At 42.9% G+C, this 19,311-nt stretch overlaps 1 protein-coding gene across 7 annotated transcripts in view; it reads left to right on the top strand.

The window, feature by feature from the left end:
- Window positions 1–19,311, top strand: part of LOC308319129 (uncharacterized protein) — a 43,738-nt gene that overhangs the window by 10,377 nt on the left and 14,050 nt on the right. For 6 of the 7 annotated variants that reach the window (XR_013964425.1, XR_013964426.1, XR_013964427.1 and 3 more), the window contains exons 3-6: window positions 3,292–3,425; window positions 5,274–5,391; window positions 6,282–6,352; window positions 15,039–15,114. Coding sequence is in view for 2 of the 7 variants with exons in the window: in XM_080768993.1 (XP_080625119.1) it covers window positions 3,292–3,425; window positions 5,274–5,391; window positions 6,282–6,352; window positions 15,039–15,114 (399 nt within the window). In the remaining 5 variants the exon portion in view is untranslated. Of the gene's footprint in view, window positions 1–3,291; window positions 3,426–5,273; window positions 5,392–6,281; window positions 6,353–11,526; window positions 11,603–15,038; window positions 15,115–19,311 lie in introns of all 7 variants that reach the window. The other variant, XM_080768994.1, reaches the window with a different exon arrangement.

Here is a 19,311-nt window from a genome sequence, read left to right as displayed (position 1 = left end):
TGATGAACCCATTCTGACCTGAGATCAGATTCTAAAAAAATGTCAGTCGTTCTTCGATTTTTCAAAAATAGCAGACCTACAAGCTCGTAGCGCGCCACTCGGTGGCGCGCTATGAGCTTGTAGATCTGCTATTTTTCAATAGCTAAAGCATAACATGATGCTGACACCAAAATGGGTGCCCGGTCAGAATGGGTTAACTGAAACATCACTGTTTTTTTTATAAAAGTATATTTATTGATTTTTTTATTGATTATACAAGAACAACAACATAATAACAAATAAAAGAAAATAAAATAAAAACAGCTGCAGGCACAACACTATTATAAATAGAAAGATTGAATATACAAAGACACGACATTAAGGACAATGAATGAACCATAATGACATGAAGTGGCTTTCCAATTTTCATAGACTCCCAATCAGGAAATGCATCCATACAGTACATAAATACATATATTAACCCATTCTGAACGGGAAACCCCCATTTTGGTGTTATAGCATCATGTTATGCTTTAGCTATTGAAAAACAGCAGATCTACAAGCTCATATCGCGCCACCGAGTGGCGCGCTACGAGCTTGTAGGTCTGCTATTTTTTGAAAAATCGAAGAACGACTGACATTTTTTTTAGAATGTGATCTCAGGTCAGAATGGGTTATAATCAGACCCAGTGTGTGTCCAGTGGAAACCTCGTATGAATCTGATCTCAGGTCAGAATGGGTTAAAAAGGCAGACAATAGTTATCCCACGGACTCAGACGTCCATGTGGGACACCGGTCCGGCACCGACAGTTAACCCATTCTGACCTGAGATCAGATTCATACGAGGTTTCCACTGGACACACACACTGGTCTGATTAAAACCCATTCTGACCTGAGATCAGATTCTAAAAAAATGTCAGTCGTTCTTCGAATTTTCAAAAATAGCAGACCTACAAGCTCATAGCGCGCCACTCTGTGGCGCGCTATGAGCTTGTAGATCTGCTGTTTTTCAATAGCTAAAGCTTAACATAGTGCTAACACCACAATGGGTTCCCGGTCAGAATGGGTTAAAAACGGGCGCTATGACGACGTATCTCTTTAGGTTCCCAGGTTGCATCGTTCCCAAGTAGGCTCTGGTTGGCCGACTGACACGGGCACGTCGTACAGGTGTAGTCTACTATGTGATGTGCCACGTCTCTGTGTGTGTGTGCGTGCATGCGTGTGTGTGTGTGTGCGTGTGTGCGTGCGTGTGTGTGTGTGTGTGTGCGTGCGTGTGTGTGTGTATGGTTGTAATGCATGCAACTGGAGAACCGTTTGACTCACCGTGGACCCACGGTTCTCCAGAACCACCACAAAAGGCTCTGCTCAGGCTCTGCCAGTGGGCCCAATGAGGTAGTGTGTAGTGTGTATAGTGTCTGGTGAGAAGTCAGGACTTTGGTGTGTGTATGTAGTGTGTAGTGTGTAGTGTGTAGTGTCTGGTGAGACGTCAGTCACGCCTGCCCTGGCCTGGCCGCGTCAGTGACACAGGAAGTGTGAGCTCAGGGTGATTGTGTGGCGCGAGGCCATCTTTTGCCGCTCTGTCTGTCTGGCTGCAGGAAATGACAGCAGAGAGAGACCGACGGGCGGCGAGGAGGAAGCTGCTCGTTTTCAAATATAGACACAGCGAGAGAGAGAGAGAGAGAGAGATATAGAGACACAGCGAGAGAGAGAGAGAGAGAGACAGAGAGAGATAGACACAGAGAGAGAGACACACACACACACACACACACACACTTTTGTCAGCTTTTCCTAGAGCCACCCCAGCTAGTTGTTTCTTAACCCATTTAGACCCGAGAACGCATCTGTGTCATCTTGTAAAGCTTTTAACCATTATTTTAAACTGTTAGCTGTTGTTGACAAATAGTGCCGCGTTACGAGCTTCTAGATCTGCTATTTTTTTTATTTATTTTTTTAAATCGTGCAAATGTGACACAAATCTTTGAATATATATTCTTTCACAGTGAACCGTTTTTTTTCTTCTTTTTAACTCAAATCTTTGCTTCTGGGCGGGGGGGGGGCTCTGGTACAACCTATTTTCAGAGATGGTGGGATCAGATTTTTAGACTCTGATCTCAGGTTTTTTTTTTTAGGGCAGATCCGGTTCTATTTCAGGCTCGTTGGGTCAGTGTGGATAATTTGTCACTCACAGAACAGTTTTCAGGCACTCAACCAGTGTGGTTTTTGGCAGCAAATTTTAGTTTTAGTCATTAGTCTCTTGACTCGTTTTCATTTAGTCTCGGTCACATTTTAGTCACCTGGAATGTTTTAGTGTTAGTCTAGTTTTAGTCGACTAAATAACCGATTGATTACAATTTAGGCATTTAGCAGACGCTCTTAATCCAGAGCGACTTACATTAAGCAAGAACAAAAGCATGGGAATACATCACATAAAGACATTTATCAAGAAACATGCGTAAGCTAAGAAAGTAACAGTGGAATATCTATAATGAAACTATACATATAAGCTATACATCTATACTACTATGCTACACATATGTACTATGACGTGCTATGACTACTAGAATTGCTATGATTCACACTGTGTTGGTAGTTTGGCCAATAGAACGAACCGATTCATTCACACTGTGTTGGTAGTTTGGCCAATCGTCACTTTTAAAGCTATGAGCTTCATTCATACAAGGATCTTTATTCTGCATCTGTTGCTATGACACAACACAGACAGACAGACTTCACATAATGTACAGTACAGTACAGTACAGTACAGTACAGTACAGTACAGTACAGTGAGTCTACACCGTACGATGCGTCTGTCATTGTGAAACGGAACTCTTCTACTCAGGAAGTGAAGAAACATCAACTTCAACTGTTGAATCTTGCCTCATAATTAGGGCTGTGGGCCTTTCAACATGAATAATATGCTATTCTGCTGTTCTAAAATAAACCTGCTATTTTTTTGAAAAATCCGTAAATTCAAAGTGGATTTAAAAATGTTAGTTTAGTTTGTTGTTGTTGTTTGGACAAAACAACCAGCCACTGGTTATTATAACACTTCACACAACAAACTGTCTGTCTGTCTGTCTGTCTGTCTGTCTGTCTGTCTGTCTGTCTGTCTGTCTGTCTGTCTGTCTGTCTCTGTCTGTGTCTCTCTCTCTCTCTCAAATAGGCAGTGTCTATTTTACTTCGGGAAGATGTACGATAAGAGTGCCCCTCACACGGGTGTGATCTTATTTTTAATACCGTGTGTGTGTGTGTGTGTGTGTGTGTGTGTGTGTGTGTGTGTGTGTGTGTGTGTGTGTGTGTGTGTGTGTGCAGGCGGAGTCAGAGGTGTCGTCTCTGGGTCGTCGCATCCAGCTCTCTGAGGAGGAGCTGGACAGAGCCCAGGAGAGGCTGGCCACCGCCCTGCACAAACTGGAGGAGGCTGAGAAGAGCGCTGATGAGTCTGAGAGGTAAGGGGGGGGGGAATTAAAAGATTTCAGTGCACTGTGCCTACACATGTCGCGACCGCAGGTCGCAACATGTGTAGGCACAATGCAAGGAATAAATGCATTCGCCATGTATCCGAAGGAAGTCTGATCCAATCACTTTTAGATTTCTCCAGTTTAATCCTGAGTTTAAGTTTTTTAGTGTTCAAGATCTGATTTTAGGCATTATGTTTAAGCCTCGAGGAAAATCCGTGTTGAGGTTCTTAATCCACTGTTTTTCATTAAAACGTCTTTGTCCTAAAACTGTCCAGTTAGGATTGTGTTGAAGTCCAGCGCATTTTAGAGCTCCAATGCCGTGCGCCATGAAATGTTGCACCAATCTTGTGGTTGTCTTTTTGGCATTGTTAATATTGTATCTGTGTCGTCCCAGCCTAGTACCTATTGTTTTACCTGTCTCTCCGACATATTGTAAACCACATTTTTCACATGTGATTAAATAAATGCAGTTGCTGGTTCTGGCTGTTATTTGTTGTTTAATCTCCAAGACGCGTTTTGTGGTTCTATTTTTTACTAATTGTTTGGGTTTGAAGTATTCTGGTCCCTGGCGTGCTGGTGTGTTGATTTCTTTTAGCTTGCTGTGTACTAGATAATCTTTAAGGTTTTTATTTTTTCTGTAGGCCGATATAATTTTATAATCTTTTAGAAGATCGTCTGTTCGGTTCTCAAAATTCCTTTTTATTCTGTTGTTGGCTAGTGTGCTCTGTGTTGAATAACTGGTTATCAGGGCCAATTTGGGGCCTGTATCTCGCACTTTTATTTCTAAGAAGGTTTTTTGGGCTTTCCGGAGGAAGGTCCTAGTGTATCCTCTTAGTCTGAGGGCATTAAATAGAGTTTTACAAGCTATTTTGAAATCACTTCTTTGCGTGCAAATCCTATGGAATCTTAGTAGTTGTGATTTGACTATTCCTGTGTAGGAGTGTGTCGGGTGGAATGACGTTTTGTGTAATAGGGCGTGAGTGTCTGTTTCTTTAAAGAATACTTTTAAGTCTAGTTTCCCATTTGTGTTAAAGTTTGGGCCCTTGAAGATTGTTACATCAAGAAAGTCAATCCTTTCTGTGTGTGTCACATATTTTATCGTTATGGATCTATGATGGCTATTTAAAACATCAATAAATTCCTGGAATTCTTCTTGGCTATGTTCCCATATTCCAAATATATCATCTAGAAATCTATAGTAATGTGTCGGTTTTTGCAAAAAAAATATATGTTAATGACGTTTAGAAGCTTTAGATCACTTTCCTGGGGGTCTTTATGTGTGTAATAATATGTGGTTTTAGATATTTTAGATTGTAGCAGTGAGCCTGTTGTCTCTGATGTCATGGACACTGGTCTCACTACCTTCCTGGACTACAATTCCCATAATTCTTTGGTGCACTGCTCCTCCTTGTGGATAGGGGGGAGAGCTGTCTTACTGAGACAACATGTAGTCCAGGAAGGAAGTGAGCCCAGTGTCCATGACATCAGAGACACCGGGCTCACTGCTACAATCTAAAATATCTAAAACCACATATTACACACATAAAGACCCCCAGGAAAGTGTTCTAAAGCTTCTAAACTTCATTAACATGTGACAAAAAAGGGTGAAGTGTCCCTTTAAGCCTCCAGGAAAATCCGTGTTGAGGTTCTTAATCCAACTGTTTTTCACTAAAACGTCTTTGTCCTAAAACTGTCCAGTTTGGCCTGCTATTTTTGCCATTTTGAGCATTTTGGGAGAGCTGGTTCAGTGCCAATTTTGGCCTACACTACCTTCACTCAGACAAGAGTGTGACACTGTGTGTGTGTGTGTGTGTGTGTGTGTGTGTGTGTGTGTAGGGGGATGAAGGTGATCGAGAACAGGGCGCTGAAGGATGAGGAGAAGATGGAGATGCAGGAGGTCCAGCTGAAAGAGGCCAAGCTGATCGCTGAGGAGGCTGACCGCAAGTATGAGGAGGTCAGTGCACGCACACACACACACACACACAGAGGAGGCTGACCGCAGGTATGAGGAGGTGAGTGCACACACACACACACACACACACACACACACACTGAGGAGGCTGACCGCAGGTATGAGGAGGTGAGTGCACACACACACACACACACACACACACACACACACTGAGGAGGCTGACCGCAAGTATGAGGTCAGTGCACGCACACACACACACACACACACAGAGGAGGCTGACCGCAGGTATGAGGAGGTGAGTGCACACACACACACACACACACACACACACACACACACACACACACACTGAGGAGGCTGACCGCAGGTATGAGGAGGTGAGTGCACACACACACACACACACACACACACACACACACACACACACTGAGGAGGCTGACCGCAAGTATGAGGTCAGTGCACGCACACACACACACACACACACACAGAGGAGGCTGATCGCAGGTATGAGGAGGTCGGCACGCACACACAATTTCCAATGTAGCCATTTATCAGACGCTCTTAATCCAGAGCGATTTACAGTATTTACAGTAAGCAACGGCAAAAAGCACAGCAATGCATCGCATGTAGTTACCATGAAACATACGTATGCTAAGAACGCAACAGTGGAATATCTATATAATGAAACTATACATTATAAACTATACATACTGTACTATAAAGTGCTATGACTACATAAAAAGCAAGTCCGTATACGTAAGTCTGTATAAAATGCTATCCAAGTCTACATAAAGTTCTATCTAAGAGGCTAGGGTACACACACACACACACACACACACACACACACACACACACACACACACACACGCACACACGCACACACACACACACGGCAAATGGGCAAGCAAACATCCTCCCCGTGATCTCCACAGGTGGCCAGGAAGTTGGTGGTGATCGAACAGGAACTGGAGCGAGCAGAGGAGCGAGCAGAGCAGTCTGAATCGTGAGTCCATTACGCACATGCACGTGCACACGCGCGCACACACACGCACTCACACACACACACTCACACACACACATCCTCAAACGCTCTGTCATTACGTTGACCGAAAGCTTTTCCCAGCTTCAGTTCAGCCTCACAGACACCGTCATTAAAGTGTCTTAAAACACACACACACACACACACACACACACACACACAGGTAGCTGTCCACTATACAGTGCATGTATGGAACACAGCTGAGCAGGTGTCTGTGACCACAACAGGTACAAACCCAGCTTGGTGTCTGGTTAGCTTGTAGGTCTGCTATTTTTGACGACTGACATAGAAATATAGCTTTTTCAGAAAACTGTCATTTTCAAACAGACATTTTTTTAATCTGATCTCGGGTCGGAATGGGTTAAATTAAATGACATGAGAACAGTCTGTCATGTGTGACCAGATCTGACAGAGAGACTGCCATCGCGCAAACTCCAGCTTTTCACCAGAGGAGAAAAACTATTAAATGCGTTAATAGCACAGGAAGACATGTCTGAAATAAGTGTCAGAGCTGAAATCTGACATGTAAATAAATAAATAAATAAATGCTTAAACATGTAGCTATAGGTGTAATGTTAGAGTCCACAGAAGACATGTAAATATGAAATAAATACTTAAACATGTAGCTAGGTGTAATGTTCGAGTCCACTGAAGACATGTAAATATGAAATAAATGCTTAAACATGTAGCTATAGGTGTAATGTTAGAGACCACAGAAGACATGTAAATATGAAATACATGCTTAAACATGTAGCTATAGGTGTAATGTTAGAGACCACAGAAGACATGTAAATATGAAATAAATGCTTAAACATGTAGCTATAGGTGTAATGTTAGAGTCCACAGAAGACATGTAAATATGAAATATATGCTTAAACATGTAGCCATAGGTGTAATGTTAGAGACTACAGAAGACATGTAAATATGAAATATATGCTTAAACATGTAGCCATAGGTGTAATGTTAGAGACTACAGAAGACATGTAAATATGAAATAAATGCTTAAACATGTAGCTAGGTGTAATGTTAGACTACAGAATACATGCAAATATGAAATAAATGCTTAAACATGTAGCTAGGTGTAATGTTAGAGACCACAAGACATGTAAATATGAAATAAATGCTTAAACATGTAGCTATAGGTATAATGTTAGAGACCACAGAAGTGAACCTTTTCAAGCCTGTTTTGTCAACTCGCTGTTTCTCTGCCAGACATTACTCTATAAGCCATATCTCCAAAACTGGTGGGTCAAACTGAACAACCAATAGTCAATTTGAAGCTATGATTCCCTGCTTTCATGTGACATGAAATAACGAAAATTGAAAAACATCTCTCAGTCAAATTTGGTCACATATGAAGATTGTCTGTCATATTAACCCTTTTAGACCTGGAAAAATATTCTACAAAATGTCCTCTAAATCATGACAGTTTTCTGAAAACCCTCATGTTTCTGTATCAGTGGTTCTCAACCTTTTTCATGTCAAGGACCCCCAGAATTATCTGTATTTGGGTGCCGACACCCATCTGGAAATGTTGTTCCAGGGACCCCCCCCCTCATAAGCAAAGATTTGAGTTAAAAAACGTTCACTGTGAATGATATATATGATATAATATGATAAAGATTTGCACACATCTTCACGATGTTTCAAAAATAGCCGATCTACAAGCCGCGCTATGAGCTTGTAGATCTGCTATTTTTTCAACAGCTAAAGTTTTGAATAATGGTTAAAGTGTTTAAAAGCTTATAAGGCGACACAGACGCGTTCCTCAGGTCTAGATGGAGTTAACAGATCAGAAACAACCTGGTGTGAGTAGGAGGAAGACAGTAAGAAAAGCATGGATGCATGGAGTGTGATCACCGGGTTGTCTGACAGCTTTATCACCGTGCAACCAGTGTTGTTTTTGGCAGCAGATTTCTATTTTAGTTTAGTCATAGTCTTTGGCAGTGTTGTTTTCGTCGACTAAAACTAAGACGAAAAATGTTTGTCGACTACAATTTACAATTTAGACATTTAGCAGACGCTCTTAATCCAGAGCGATTTACATTAAGCAAGAACAAAAAAAGCATGGGAATACATCACATAAAAACATTTATCATGAAACATGCTGAAGCTAAGAAAGTAACGGTGGAATATCTATATAAATAAACTATACATATAAACTATACAGATATACTACTATGCTATACATATGTACTATGACTACCTTTTCCACTGAAGAAAACTAAATGGAAACTAAATGAAAACTATGCTATGGTGACTAAAACTAAGACTAAATATACTGACAATTTCGTCAACAAATAAAAACTAGACTAAAATGTTAGGAAGGGACTAGTGGACAAGAGATCCAGTATAAGTCATTTTACACTTGGTTGCATGCTGAAAATAGCAGATCTACAAGCTCACAACGTTTCGACCAGAAGGTCTTCGTCAGGGTCTATCTTCATTTAGTTTTAGTCACATTTTAGTCACCTGGAATGTCTTAGTGTTAGTCTAGTTTTAGTCGAAATCTACAGTTGATTTAGTCGACAAAAATGTTTCTTTTGGCGGGTCTTGATGCCGTCGTAATGAGTGTTTTTACACTTGCTGAAAATAGCCGATCTACAAGCTCACAGTTGGTTGCATGCTGAAAATAGCAGATCTACAAGCTCACAAGTGTAAAATGACTTGTACTGGATCTCTTGTCCACTAGTCCCTTCCTAACATTTTAGTCTAGTTTTTATTTGTCGACGAAATTGTCAGTATATTCAGTCTTAGTTTTAGTCATCATAGCTTAGTTTTCATTTGTTTTTGTCAGTGAAAATAGGTAGTCGACGAACATTTTTCGTCTTAGTTTTAGTCGACGAAAACAACACTGCCGTGCGCACGCACACACACACACACACACACACACACACACACACACACATCAGTAGCTGCACGTGCACTTTTATCACGCCACACACCTTCATGTTCACATTCAGCATTCACGCTAGTTTCTGTACTGTGTTATTTGTTGTCAGGATTTATTGTATTCTATTTTTGCCCTGTGAAGCACTTTGAGCTACATTTATGTATGAAAGGTGCTATACAAATAAAGTATATTATTATTATGTAGTCTCGCGTGGCCAGACTACTGCCTCCCACAATGTTCAAAATATAAATGCTTCCGTCGTACAGTCTGGAGCAACGAAAGCTCTGATCATGAGTAAAATATAAATGCTTCCTGTCGTACAGTCTGGAGCAACGGAAGCTCTGATCATGAGTAGAATATAAATGCTTCCGTCGTACAGTCTGGAGCAACGGAAGCTCTGATCATGAGTAAAATATAAATGCTTCCGTCGTACAGTCTGGAGCAACGGAAGCTCTGATCATGAGTAAAATATAAATGCTTCCGTCGTACAGTCTGGAGCAACGGAAGCTCTGACCATGAGTAAAATATAAATGCTTCTATCATACAGTCTGGAGCAACGGAAGCTCTGATCATGAGTAAAATATAAATGCTTCCTGTCGTACAGTCTGGAGCAACGGAAGCTCTGATCATGAGTAAAATATAAATGCTTCCGTCATACAGTCTGGAGCAACGGAAGCTCTGATCATGAGTAAAATATAAATGCTTCCGTCGTACAGTCTGGAGCAACGGAAGCTCTGATCATGAGTAAAATATAAATGCTTCCTGTCGTACAGTCTGGAGCAACGGAAGCTCTGATCATGAGTAAAATATAAATGCTTCCGTCGTACAGTCTGGAGCAACGGAAGCTCTGATCATGAGTACAATATAAATGCTTCCGTCATACAGTCTGGAGCAACGGAAGCTCTGATCATGAGTAAAATATAAATGCTTCCTGTCGTACAGTCTGGAGCAACGGAAGCTCTGATCATGAGTAAAATATAAATGCTTCCTGTCGTACAGTCTGGAGCAACGGAAGCTCTGATCATGAGTAAAATATAAATGCTTCCGTCGTACAGTCTGGAGCAACGGAAGCTCTGATCATGAGTAAAATATAAATGCTTCCTGTCGTACAGTCTGGAGCAACGGAAGCTCTGATCATGAGTAAAATATAAATGCTTCCGTCGTACAGTCTGGAGCAACGGAAGCTCTGATCATGAGTAAAATATAAATACTTCCGTCGTACAGTCTGGAGCAACGGAAGCTCTGATCATGAGTAAAATATAAATACTTCCGTCGTACAGTCTGGAGCAACGGAAGCTCTGATCATGAGTAAAATATAAATGCTTCCGTCGTACAGTCTGGAGCAACGGAAGCTCTGATCATGAGTAAAATATAAATGCTTCCGTCGTACAGTCTGGAGCAACGGAAGCTCTGATCATGAGTAAAATATAAATGCTTCCTGTCGTACAGTCTGGAGCAACGGAAGCTCTGATCACGAGTAGAATATAAATGCTTCCGTCGTACAGTCTGGAGCAACGGAAGCTCTGATCATGAGTAGAATATAAATGCTTCCGTCGTACAGTCTGGAGCAACGGAAGCTCTGATCATGAGTAAAATATAAATGCTTCCGTCGTACAGTCTGGAGCAACGGAAGCTCTGATCATGAGTAAAATATGAAGCGGAAGTGGAGCCTCCGCCCCGTTTACCTTTTGTCTTTACATTATCCTAATATATTTTAAAAACATCGAAGCATTTATAGCTGGCTGCCTAGCATAAAATATATTTTCAAGAGAAAATGCCAGCCTCCGTTACTCCGGTTTCTGGAGGAGTAAAAATATAGTATAATAATGTAGCATCCGGACTTCGGACGAGATTGAGGAATAGTTGTCTGGCTACGCGAGACGCTGTGATTTGTACATTTGATAGAGGAAGAATTATTTCTGAGAATATCGAAACGTCCGTAAATATGAGACTGATCGTTTTGCCTCCCCATGTGTCCTGTGTTTACGCTGTTTACGTTACCAATAATGTGTTTACGTTACCAATAATGTGTTTACGTTACCAATAATGTGTTTACGTTACCAATATGGCTGCTCACTGCATGTCCCTCAACTCATCATCATGCATCTGTCTCTTTCTCTCTCTCTCTGCATGCTGAATGTCTCTCTCTCGCTCTCTCTCTCGCTCTCTCTCTCTCTCCCTGTGTGCATGCTGAATGTCTCTCGCCCATGTTGCCTTGCTCCATCGTTTGCGTGGTCACTAACAGTAAAGTCCGGACGCTGGAGGAGCAACTGAGAGGTTTCGACCAATCACTGAAGAGCCTGCAGGCGTCTGAGGACAAGGTATTGGTCCATCCACCCGCCACTCAAACCAGGCCCACGGGCCAATAGGGTCCATCCACCCGCCACTCAAACCAGGCCCACGGGCCAATAGGGTCCATCCACCCGCCCACTCAAACCAGGCCCACGGGCCAATAGGGTCCATCCACCCGCCCACTCAAACCAGGCCCACGGGCCAATAGGGTCCATCCACCCGCCACTCAAACCAGGCCCACGGGCCAATAGGGTCCATCCACCCGCCACTCAAACCAGGCCCACGGGCCAATAGGAAAAACAAAAAGGGATTCATTTCTGATCCAATGATACATTCATCTGCGTCAATTTTAGGTGATCAAAAACTAAAAAAATAAATAGGATCCAGATTTATTTTAAAATAAAGAGAAGTCCCATTGGAAGAGGCCAGACATGGAGCAAAACATGACCCCCATACACGGCATGACGTTGCACTAGGGTTGGGATTCGTTAGGATTTTAACGGTTCCGGATCCTTCCCGGATCCCTCTTAACGGTTCCGGTTCCTAACGGTTCCCTTAACGGATCCCAATATTATTTTTTCCCCTTTTTTTCTGACATAGATTATGCTTATATTATAACTAACCTAACCAAGTACATAATAAACACAAATTCATTAATTCAATTATTGAAAATGCTCTTTACAATTATGAGGTGGCACTATTATTTTAATTTCACCACCACCAGCTAGCCACCACAACAATATCATTGTTGCAATTTGTACTGTATATTGCAATTTGTACTGTATAGTAAATATACAGTACATACACATTGCAATAATGATATTGTTGTGGTGACAAATGTTGTCTTTAATGTTCAGATTAATTTAATATGAAGGACCCCTTACCCTAATGGAAACAAATAGTGCTTTCTTGGATTATAAAATCCTCTTAGCAGACCAGCTTGTATTGAACTGTAGGCTACGTTCCTGTGCTTTTTTCTGCAAACTCTTTATAAAGTAATCAATCTATGGAGGTATATGCACCTAAACGCTGGGCTCAACAGTCACGCGATTAATTTAGAGACAAATCAAAAGCATTGATAGTGATATTTAACGTGATTCATATAATATCAGACAGAAGGACGTCGAGTCTTTGGCGGTCTAAATTAACACCATTAACAACAGTTGTAGGCTACAACACGCCTAATGAAAAGCTCTGTAGAAGTTTAGTAGTTTTTATTTTCTATTAGGCTACGTTACTAGCCTGGGGAAAGTGAACGAGCCTTGCATCATCCTCGTCCCCCGCCGGCTGTGGTGGAGCTGCGGGGAGTGCAGGCACGGCTTTCCGCATGGCTCTCAAACGCGATGTGCCTACTGTAGATTATTCTCGTGAGTTGTGGACTCGTGTAGACATATTGATTTTGAGAACTCGTGGACGTGGTGCAACTGGTAGCCTACAAGTTGCAACAACCTTTGCAGCGAACTATAGCATCGCATTTATTGCACGTTGCGTGCTCAGCCTCAGTCATTTCCCTCTCTGTTAACCACACTATGGAGATCTCTTCGACATACTGTCCCACTCACTCCGCGGCGGTGAGCGGTCGCTGAATGCACAGAACAGTGGGCGTATCCTCCCCGACCCCACTCTCTCATGTAGGTGGGGTGACATCACCACAGGCTCTGCTTGCATGCATGCACAGACACAGCGGAGTTAAATGACGACTGATGAGAACCGTTTGGGGAACCGTTAATACGAAAACGATGGAACCGGCTCCGGATCCGCAATGTCGGAACCGGGTCTGAAATGGACCCGGTTCCGAATCCCAACCCTACGTTGCACTGGCTGGCAGCACTGCACCCCGCCCACCTCCACAACGCCTGCCCCTCTTTACTCCAGCTCGCGTCGCCCTCTCTCTCTCCTCTCCATCTCTCCTCCCCCGCTCTCTCCTCTCCCCCCCTCTCTCTCTCCCCCGCTCTCTCTCTCCCCCGCTCTCTCCTCTCCCCCTCTCTCTCTCCCCCGCTCTCTCCTCTCCCCCTCTCTCTCTCCCCCGCTCTCTCCTCTCCCCCCCTCTCTCTCTCCCCCGCTCTCTCTCTCCCCCGCTCTCTCCTCTCCCCCTCTCTCTCTCCCCCGCTCTCTCCTCTCCCTCTCTCTCTCCTCCCCCCCCCTCTCTCTCTCCCCTCTCTCCTCTCCCTCTCTCTCTTCTCCCCTTCATGTTCTCCCAAACCAACCCGCATCGTCTGTCTCTGCATGTCCTTAACCTTAACACCCCCCCCTCCTCCCCCCCCCTCCTCTCGTCCTTAACCTTAACCCCCCCCTCCTCATCCCCCCCCTCCTTCCACAGGGTGTCTACGTGGAAGGCGTGCTTTCAGGTTTTCTTCCCCCCCCTCCCTCCTCCCCCTCCCTCCTCCCCCCTCCTCGGTGTGTAGGTCATCATCCGGTGTTGGCAGTGGTCCCCCCCCCCCCCCCCCATAAGAGAGGAATTGTTTGTCTCTACTGTTTTAATGTCAAGGACCCCCCCAGTGTGACATGCCCCCCCCCCCCCCCCCCCCGTTAAATGGCATTTCTGTCTCTTAAATTTATATTGTTGTAAAACCACTGTTAAAGGAGAATTCCATACTAAAAGGCTTTCTTACCTTTCTTTGTAGTCGTTACGTCCCCACCAAAGAGGTCCAGGTGTTATTTTGTGCAAAAGCTCCTTATTGGCTGTTTCCCCTACCATAAGACCTCAATGAATTGAATGGGAACTGAATGGGGCTATGGGGTGTTGTGCTAATTCGCTTATTTCCATCGCTCAAAATAATAATTTCTTTGTATATATCCTCTCTTCATAATGTAAATAATATCCCAAGCGGCACACTTTACTACTTCTTTCGATGGAAATAAGCGAACTAGCATAACACCCCATAGCCCCATTCAATTCCCATTCAATGCAATGCAATTCATTGAGGGCTTATGGTAGGGGAAATAGCCAATAAGGAGTTTTTGCACAAAAAAACACCTGGACCTCTTTGGTGGGGACGTAACGACTACAAAGAAAGGTAAGAAAGATAAGAAAGCATTCTAGCATGGAATTCTCCTTTAATGTAACAAGTGATTACAGACCCGTAATAAGGGTCCATTTGGGACACTGGGGACCCCCTGGAACTCCCTCAAGGACCCCCCCCCCAGGTGAAAGGTTGAAGTTCATTCCCCCCCCCCCCCCCCCTGTTCTTGTTGTTGCTTCTCATTGTAAATCCGTCTGTTTTTTTGTCTCTGTGTCGTCGTCGTCCCCCCTGTCCCTTCACCTCCTCCCCCCCCCCCCCCCTGTCCCTTCACCTCCTCCTCCCCCCCCCCCCCTGTCCCTTCACCTCCTCCCCTCCCTCTATCCCTTCTTCACCTCCTCCTCCCCCCCCCCTCCTCCTCCCTCCCCACACCACGAACAAATCGTCCACGTTTTTTTTTTAAACCCCGCGACACCCCCCCTCCCCCACTCCCCCCCCCCGACAGCAAATGTGGCGAGCTGGATGAGGAGCTGAGAAATGTCACCAATAACTTAAAGTCGTTGGAGGCCCAGTCAGAGAAGGTAGGACGGGTTGGAACACGCATGCAGTGATGTACCGCAAACAGGTGTTCAGTGTAATACAATTTACAATGTAGGCATTTATCAGACGCTCTTAATCCATTCTGACCTGAGATCAGATTCATACGAGGTTTCCACGGGACACACACTGGTCTGATGAACCCATTCTGACCTGAGATCAGATTCTAAAAATGTCAGTCGTTCTTCGAATTTTTCAAAAATAGCAGACCTACAAGCTCGTATCGCGCCACTCGGTGGCGCGATATGAGCTTGTAGATCTGCTATTTTTCAATAGCTAAAGCATAACATGATGCTGACACCAAAAGGGGTTCCCGTCTAGAATGGGTTAATCCAGAGCGACTTACATTAAGCAAGAACAAAAGCATGGGAATACATCACATAAAAACATTTATCATGAAACATGCGTAAGCTAAGAAAGTAACAGTGGAATATCTATATAATGAAACTATACATATAAACTATACATCTATACTATACTATGCTATACATATGTACTATGACGTGCTATGACTACATACAATGCACTTATGCTGTCTACATAACATGCTATAAGTCTGTATCAAATGCTATCTAAGTCTACAGAAATGCTATCTAAGGGGGTGGGGTAATGAGTCCCGGGATGCAGGGATGGTCTTTTAGATGAGTCCCAGGGACATTTTCAGTCCCACTTCAGCGACGTTTAAGAGTCATATTTTGCCATTTTTACAAATTGCAGCATTCAACTCCCATTTCATTTTATATTGTTATATTCATGTAGAAAAAAAAATATTATAACTAAAGCTAGCAAAATTAATTAGAATAAAAAATAAAAAAAGCTACATTCATACTACATACATATTTCATATGATTTTGGCTATATTAAATCTATAATAATTCTGCCAGTTTTAACTGTTTAATACATTCATTACACATTACACAATACGTACAAAATAAAAATGAATGCTACAAAACTAACCTGGAGATTGAGTAGAAGCAGTCATGGAGGAGGTAGGCTGTGCACAGCAGCACACATCATCATCATCATTAATATTGAATTGCATTTTTATGGCGCTTTTCTATGCACTACGTGCCTACTCAAAGCGCCTACAATGGTTCATTCATTCATACATTGGCAGATGATGATGTTACATTTAGAAAATAGGGTTGCTAATATTTTCTGTTGCCCTGCAGTTGGCTTTGGCACTTCTTTTTTGGGGGTGGAGGGGCGGCATGTTAATCTGTGGTGGCACCGGTCCGGTCCACAACGCACAACATACAACAGTGTCTGCGTTCGTGTTACACAATGTGCATTTCCCCTTCAACCGGGTCTACTCCGTTCGTCACGCTCCAAAAATGTTCCCCTGTCTTTCTGTCGGAGGCAGAGCCGTGTAGATGAGAGAGTTGCGACAACCCCGTTCACTGTTTATTCTACCACAGGTCGTTTCGAGGAAGCAATCTGATTGGTTGAAACAGCCTTCTAGCCGTGGGTTAAACCAGCACCGTTCACCACCTATAATCAAAACAAAGAATTCAGCTGCTCTGTTCTCCCAGAGCGCTAGCAAACTCGGTGGCTAGGCTATAGCTAGTTTATTGGGACATTTGTGGTCGTAGTGACTACATCTGTCATTAAAAAAATATATTCTTTCAGCGATTTTAATAGTTTTAAGTGTAACTGTGGTAGAATTGCAATATTACACGAGAGGGCGTGGGTTAACGTGATTATTGCCACTTCAGTGATGCTTGCGGAACTCGACTCCGTCTCGTTCCTGACCGCATCACTGTCGTGGCAATAATCGCGTTAACCCACACCCTCTCGTGTAATATTGCTTAATTCACGGAGCTTCATGAGTCACTGAACGGTATGTTGTCGTCACTCTCTGTCTCTAAACGGCTCTGGTCTCCAGGCTGCGCTCCGCTCAACGCTCTCTCTCTGAGCAAGATGGCGGCGCCCGTCAGACTGTGTTGTTACAAACTATAGTGGTTCTACAACGATTCCTACGTGGATTTTATCGTTCATAGCGTAGGATGAGGTCGCATGCGGCCATGCAAAAATGATCGTGTCCGTAGATTGTTTATTGTTTTACCGCATTTTTCCCCCCTGTGATTATTACTGTACATGCTGAGAGTACAGTAGTGATTATTACTGTACATGCTGAGAGTACAGTAGTGATTATTACTGTACATGCTGAGAGTACAGTAGTGATTATTACTGTACATGCTGAGAGTACAGTAGTGATTATTACTGTACATGCTGAGAGTACAGTAGTGATTATTACTGTACATGCGGAGAGTACAGTAGTGATTATTACTGTACATGCTGAGAGTACAGTAGTGATTATTACTGTACATGCTGAGAGTACAGTAGTGATTATTACTGTACATGCTGAGAGTACAGTAGTGATTATTACTGTACATGCTCAGAGTACAGTAGTGCATCCCTTGGACACAGAGGTTGGTGGTGTATTTCGTCCCAAAACTATAAAGTGTGTTTTGGGACGCAAAACGCACCCTAGTTACATCACTGTGCATATATATATTAGGGCCGGGACTAATTGCGATTAATTAACTACAGAAAAATTAATCGCGATTAACTACAGATAAATGAATCGCACCTTTTTTTTTCACCGCGGAACGTTTCTCACTGGGCGCTTTTCTATAGTACTGAAAACTGGAAATAATAAAAAGTCACCCCATTTTGTGTTGCCTAGAACTGGAGGTCTGACAAAAAACAGTAACAATATGAAGTACAGCTTTGTGATGTCACTGAGATGTACTTGTTACTGTTACTACATTTTTTTCAGACCTCCAGTTCTAGGCAACACAGAATGGGGTGACTTTTTATTATTATTTCCACAACAGGTATATTAATGACAGTAAAATGTTGAAAATGAGTGGTATCCTGTAGTCACTATTCATTGATTCACTGCGATACCAAAAAACATTAAAAAAAAAGGTTTCTCGCTGTTCTCAGGTTGAATATTGATATGCGATTAAAATACGATTAATCTAGATTAATTAACTACAAAGCCTTAATTAGATTAATTTTTTAATCGAGTCCCAGCTCTAATATATATATATACGAAGTACTACATGAGTAGTAAAGGCATTGTATCAGGTATTTGACCTTAATCTGGGAGAAAATGTCTTCACCAATGTGTTTCTTAAAGGTGTCTAAAATAACATGTACTAAAAAAAGATTGGAATTCAACTCCCGGGGATGAAATTCGAGTTATTAGCATAACAAATGATGTGACCAATGCCATTAACTGGCTTGTTATGGCCAGCCTAATTAACAGTGGTCTGTGCCTTTTCTGCCTGCACTATTCATGTGCACAGAAATGGAGTAATTTTACATGAAAACAGTAAGTACTACATGAGTAGTAAAGGTTGTATCAGGTATTTTAATCATGTCTTTACATACCAGGCCATCTCTGGCGCTGATCCTTAAAATCAGACCAGTGTGTGTCCAGTGGAAACCTCGTATGAATCTGATCTCAGGTCAGAATGGGTTATAATCAGACCAGTGTGTGTCCAGTGGAAACCTCGTATGAATCTGATCTCAGGTCAGAATGGGTTAAAGGAAGTGCTGAGTCTCTATTGCCTGATCAACGCTCCCGTCGTGCGAGATGGGGGGCGTCACACAAAAATGCAGATCTACAAGCTCACGGCGCGTCTCGCACCGCAACCCTCTGTGTTTGGGCTTCTAGGTCGGCTATTTTTGGCGCGCGATCCCGTTGCGGGAGACGAGAGCATGAGTCACTCTCAAGTCTTTTGTTTCTTCGTGGTTTCACACAAGCCTGCACACACGCACACACACACACACACACGCATACACACACACACACACACACACACACACACACACACACGCATGTATACACACACACGCACACACACACACCCTAGAACCTGTTAGGTTTGCCGTCATGTCACCGTTGCTGTCATGTCCTGCCGTTTGTCTCTGCTCAACTGCCTGAAGCTGAACTAAAGCCCCAAAATACAGTGAAAGAGAAGAAAAGGGAAAAGCATGCAGAGTTCCTAAGGAGCATTTTAATAATAATAATATAACATACAGTGAAAGAGAAGAAAAGAGAAGCAAAAAATGTCTTCTAAATCAGGGGTCTGCAACCTTTTTCACATTAAGTGCCATGTTTTCATTTTCGTGATAGTCAGTGTGCCATATATAATTATGACACCACA

This window comes from Protomyctophum bolini (assembly GCF_963924005.1).
Source record: "Protomyctophum bolini genome assembly, chromosome: 7".
Taxonomy (NCBI): domain Eukaryota; kingdom Metazoa; phylum Chordata; class Actinopteri; order Myctophiformes; family Myctophidae; genus Protomyctophum; species Protomyctophum bolini.
The sequence above is the reverse complement of the archived record's forward strand: the minus strand, read 5'-3'. Positions and strand labels throughout refer to the sequence as shown.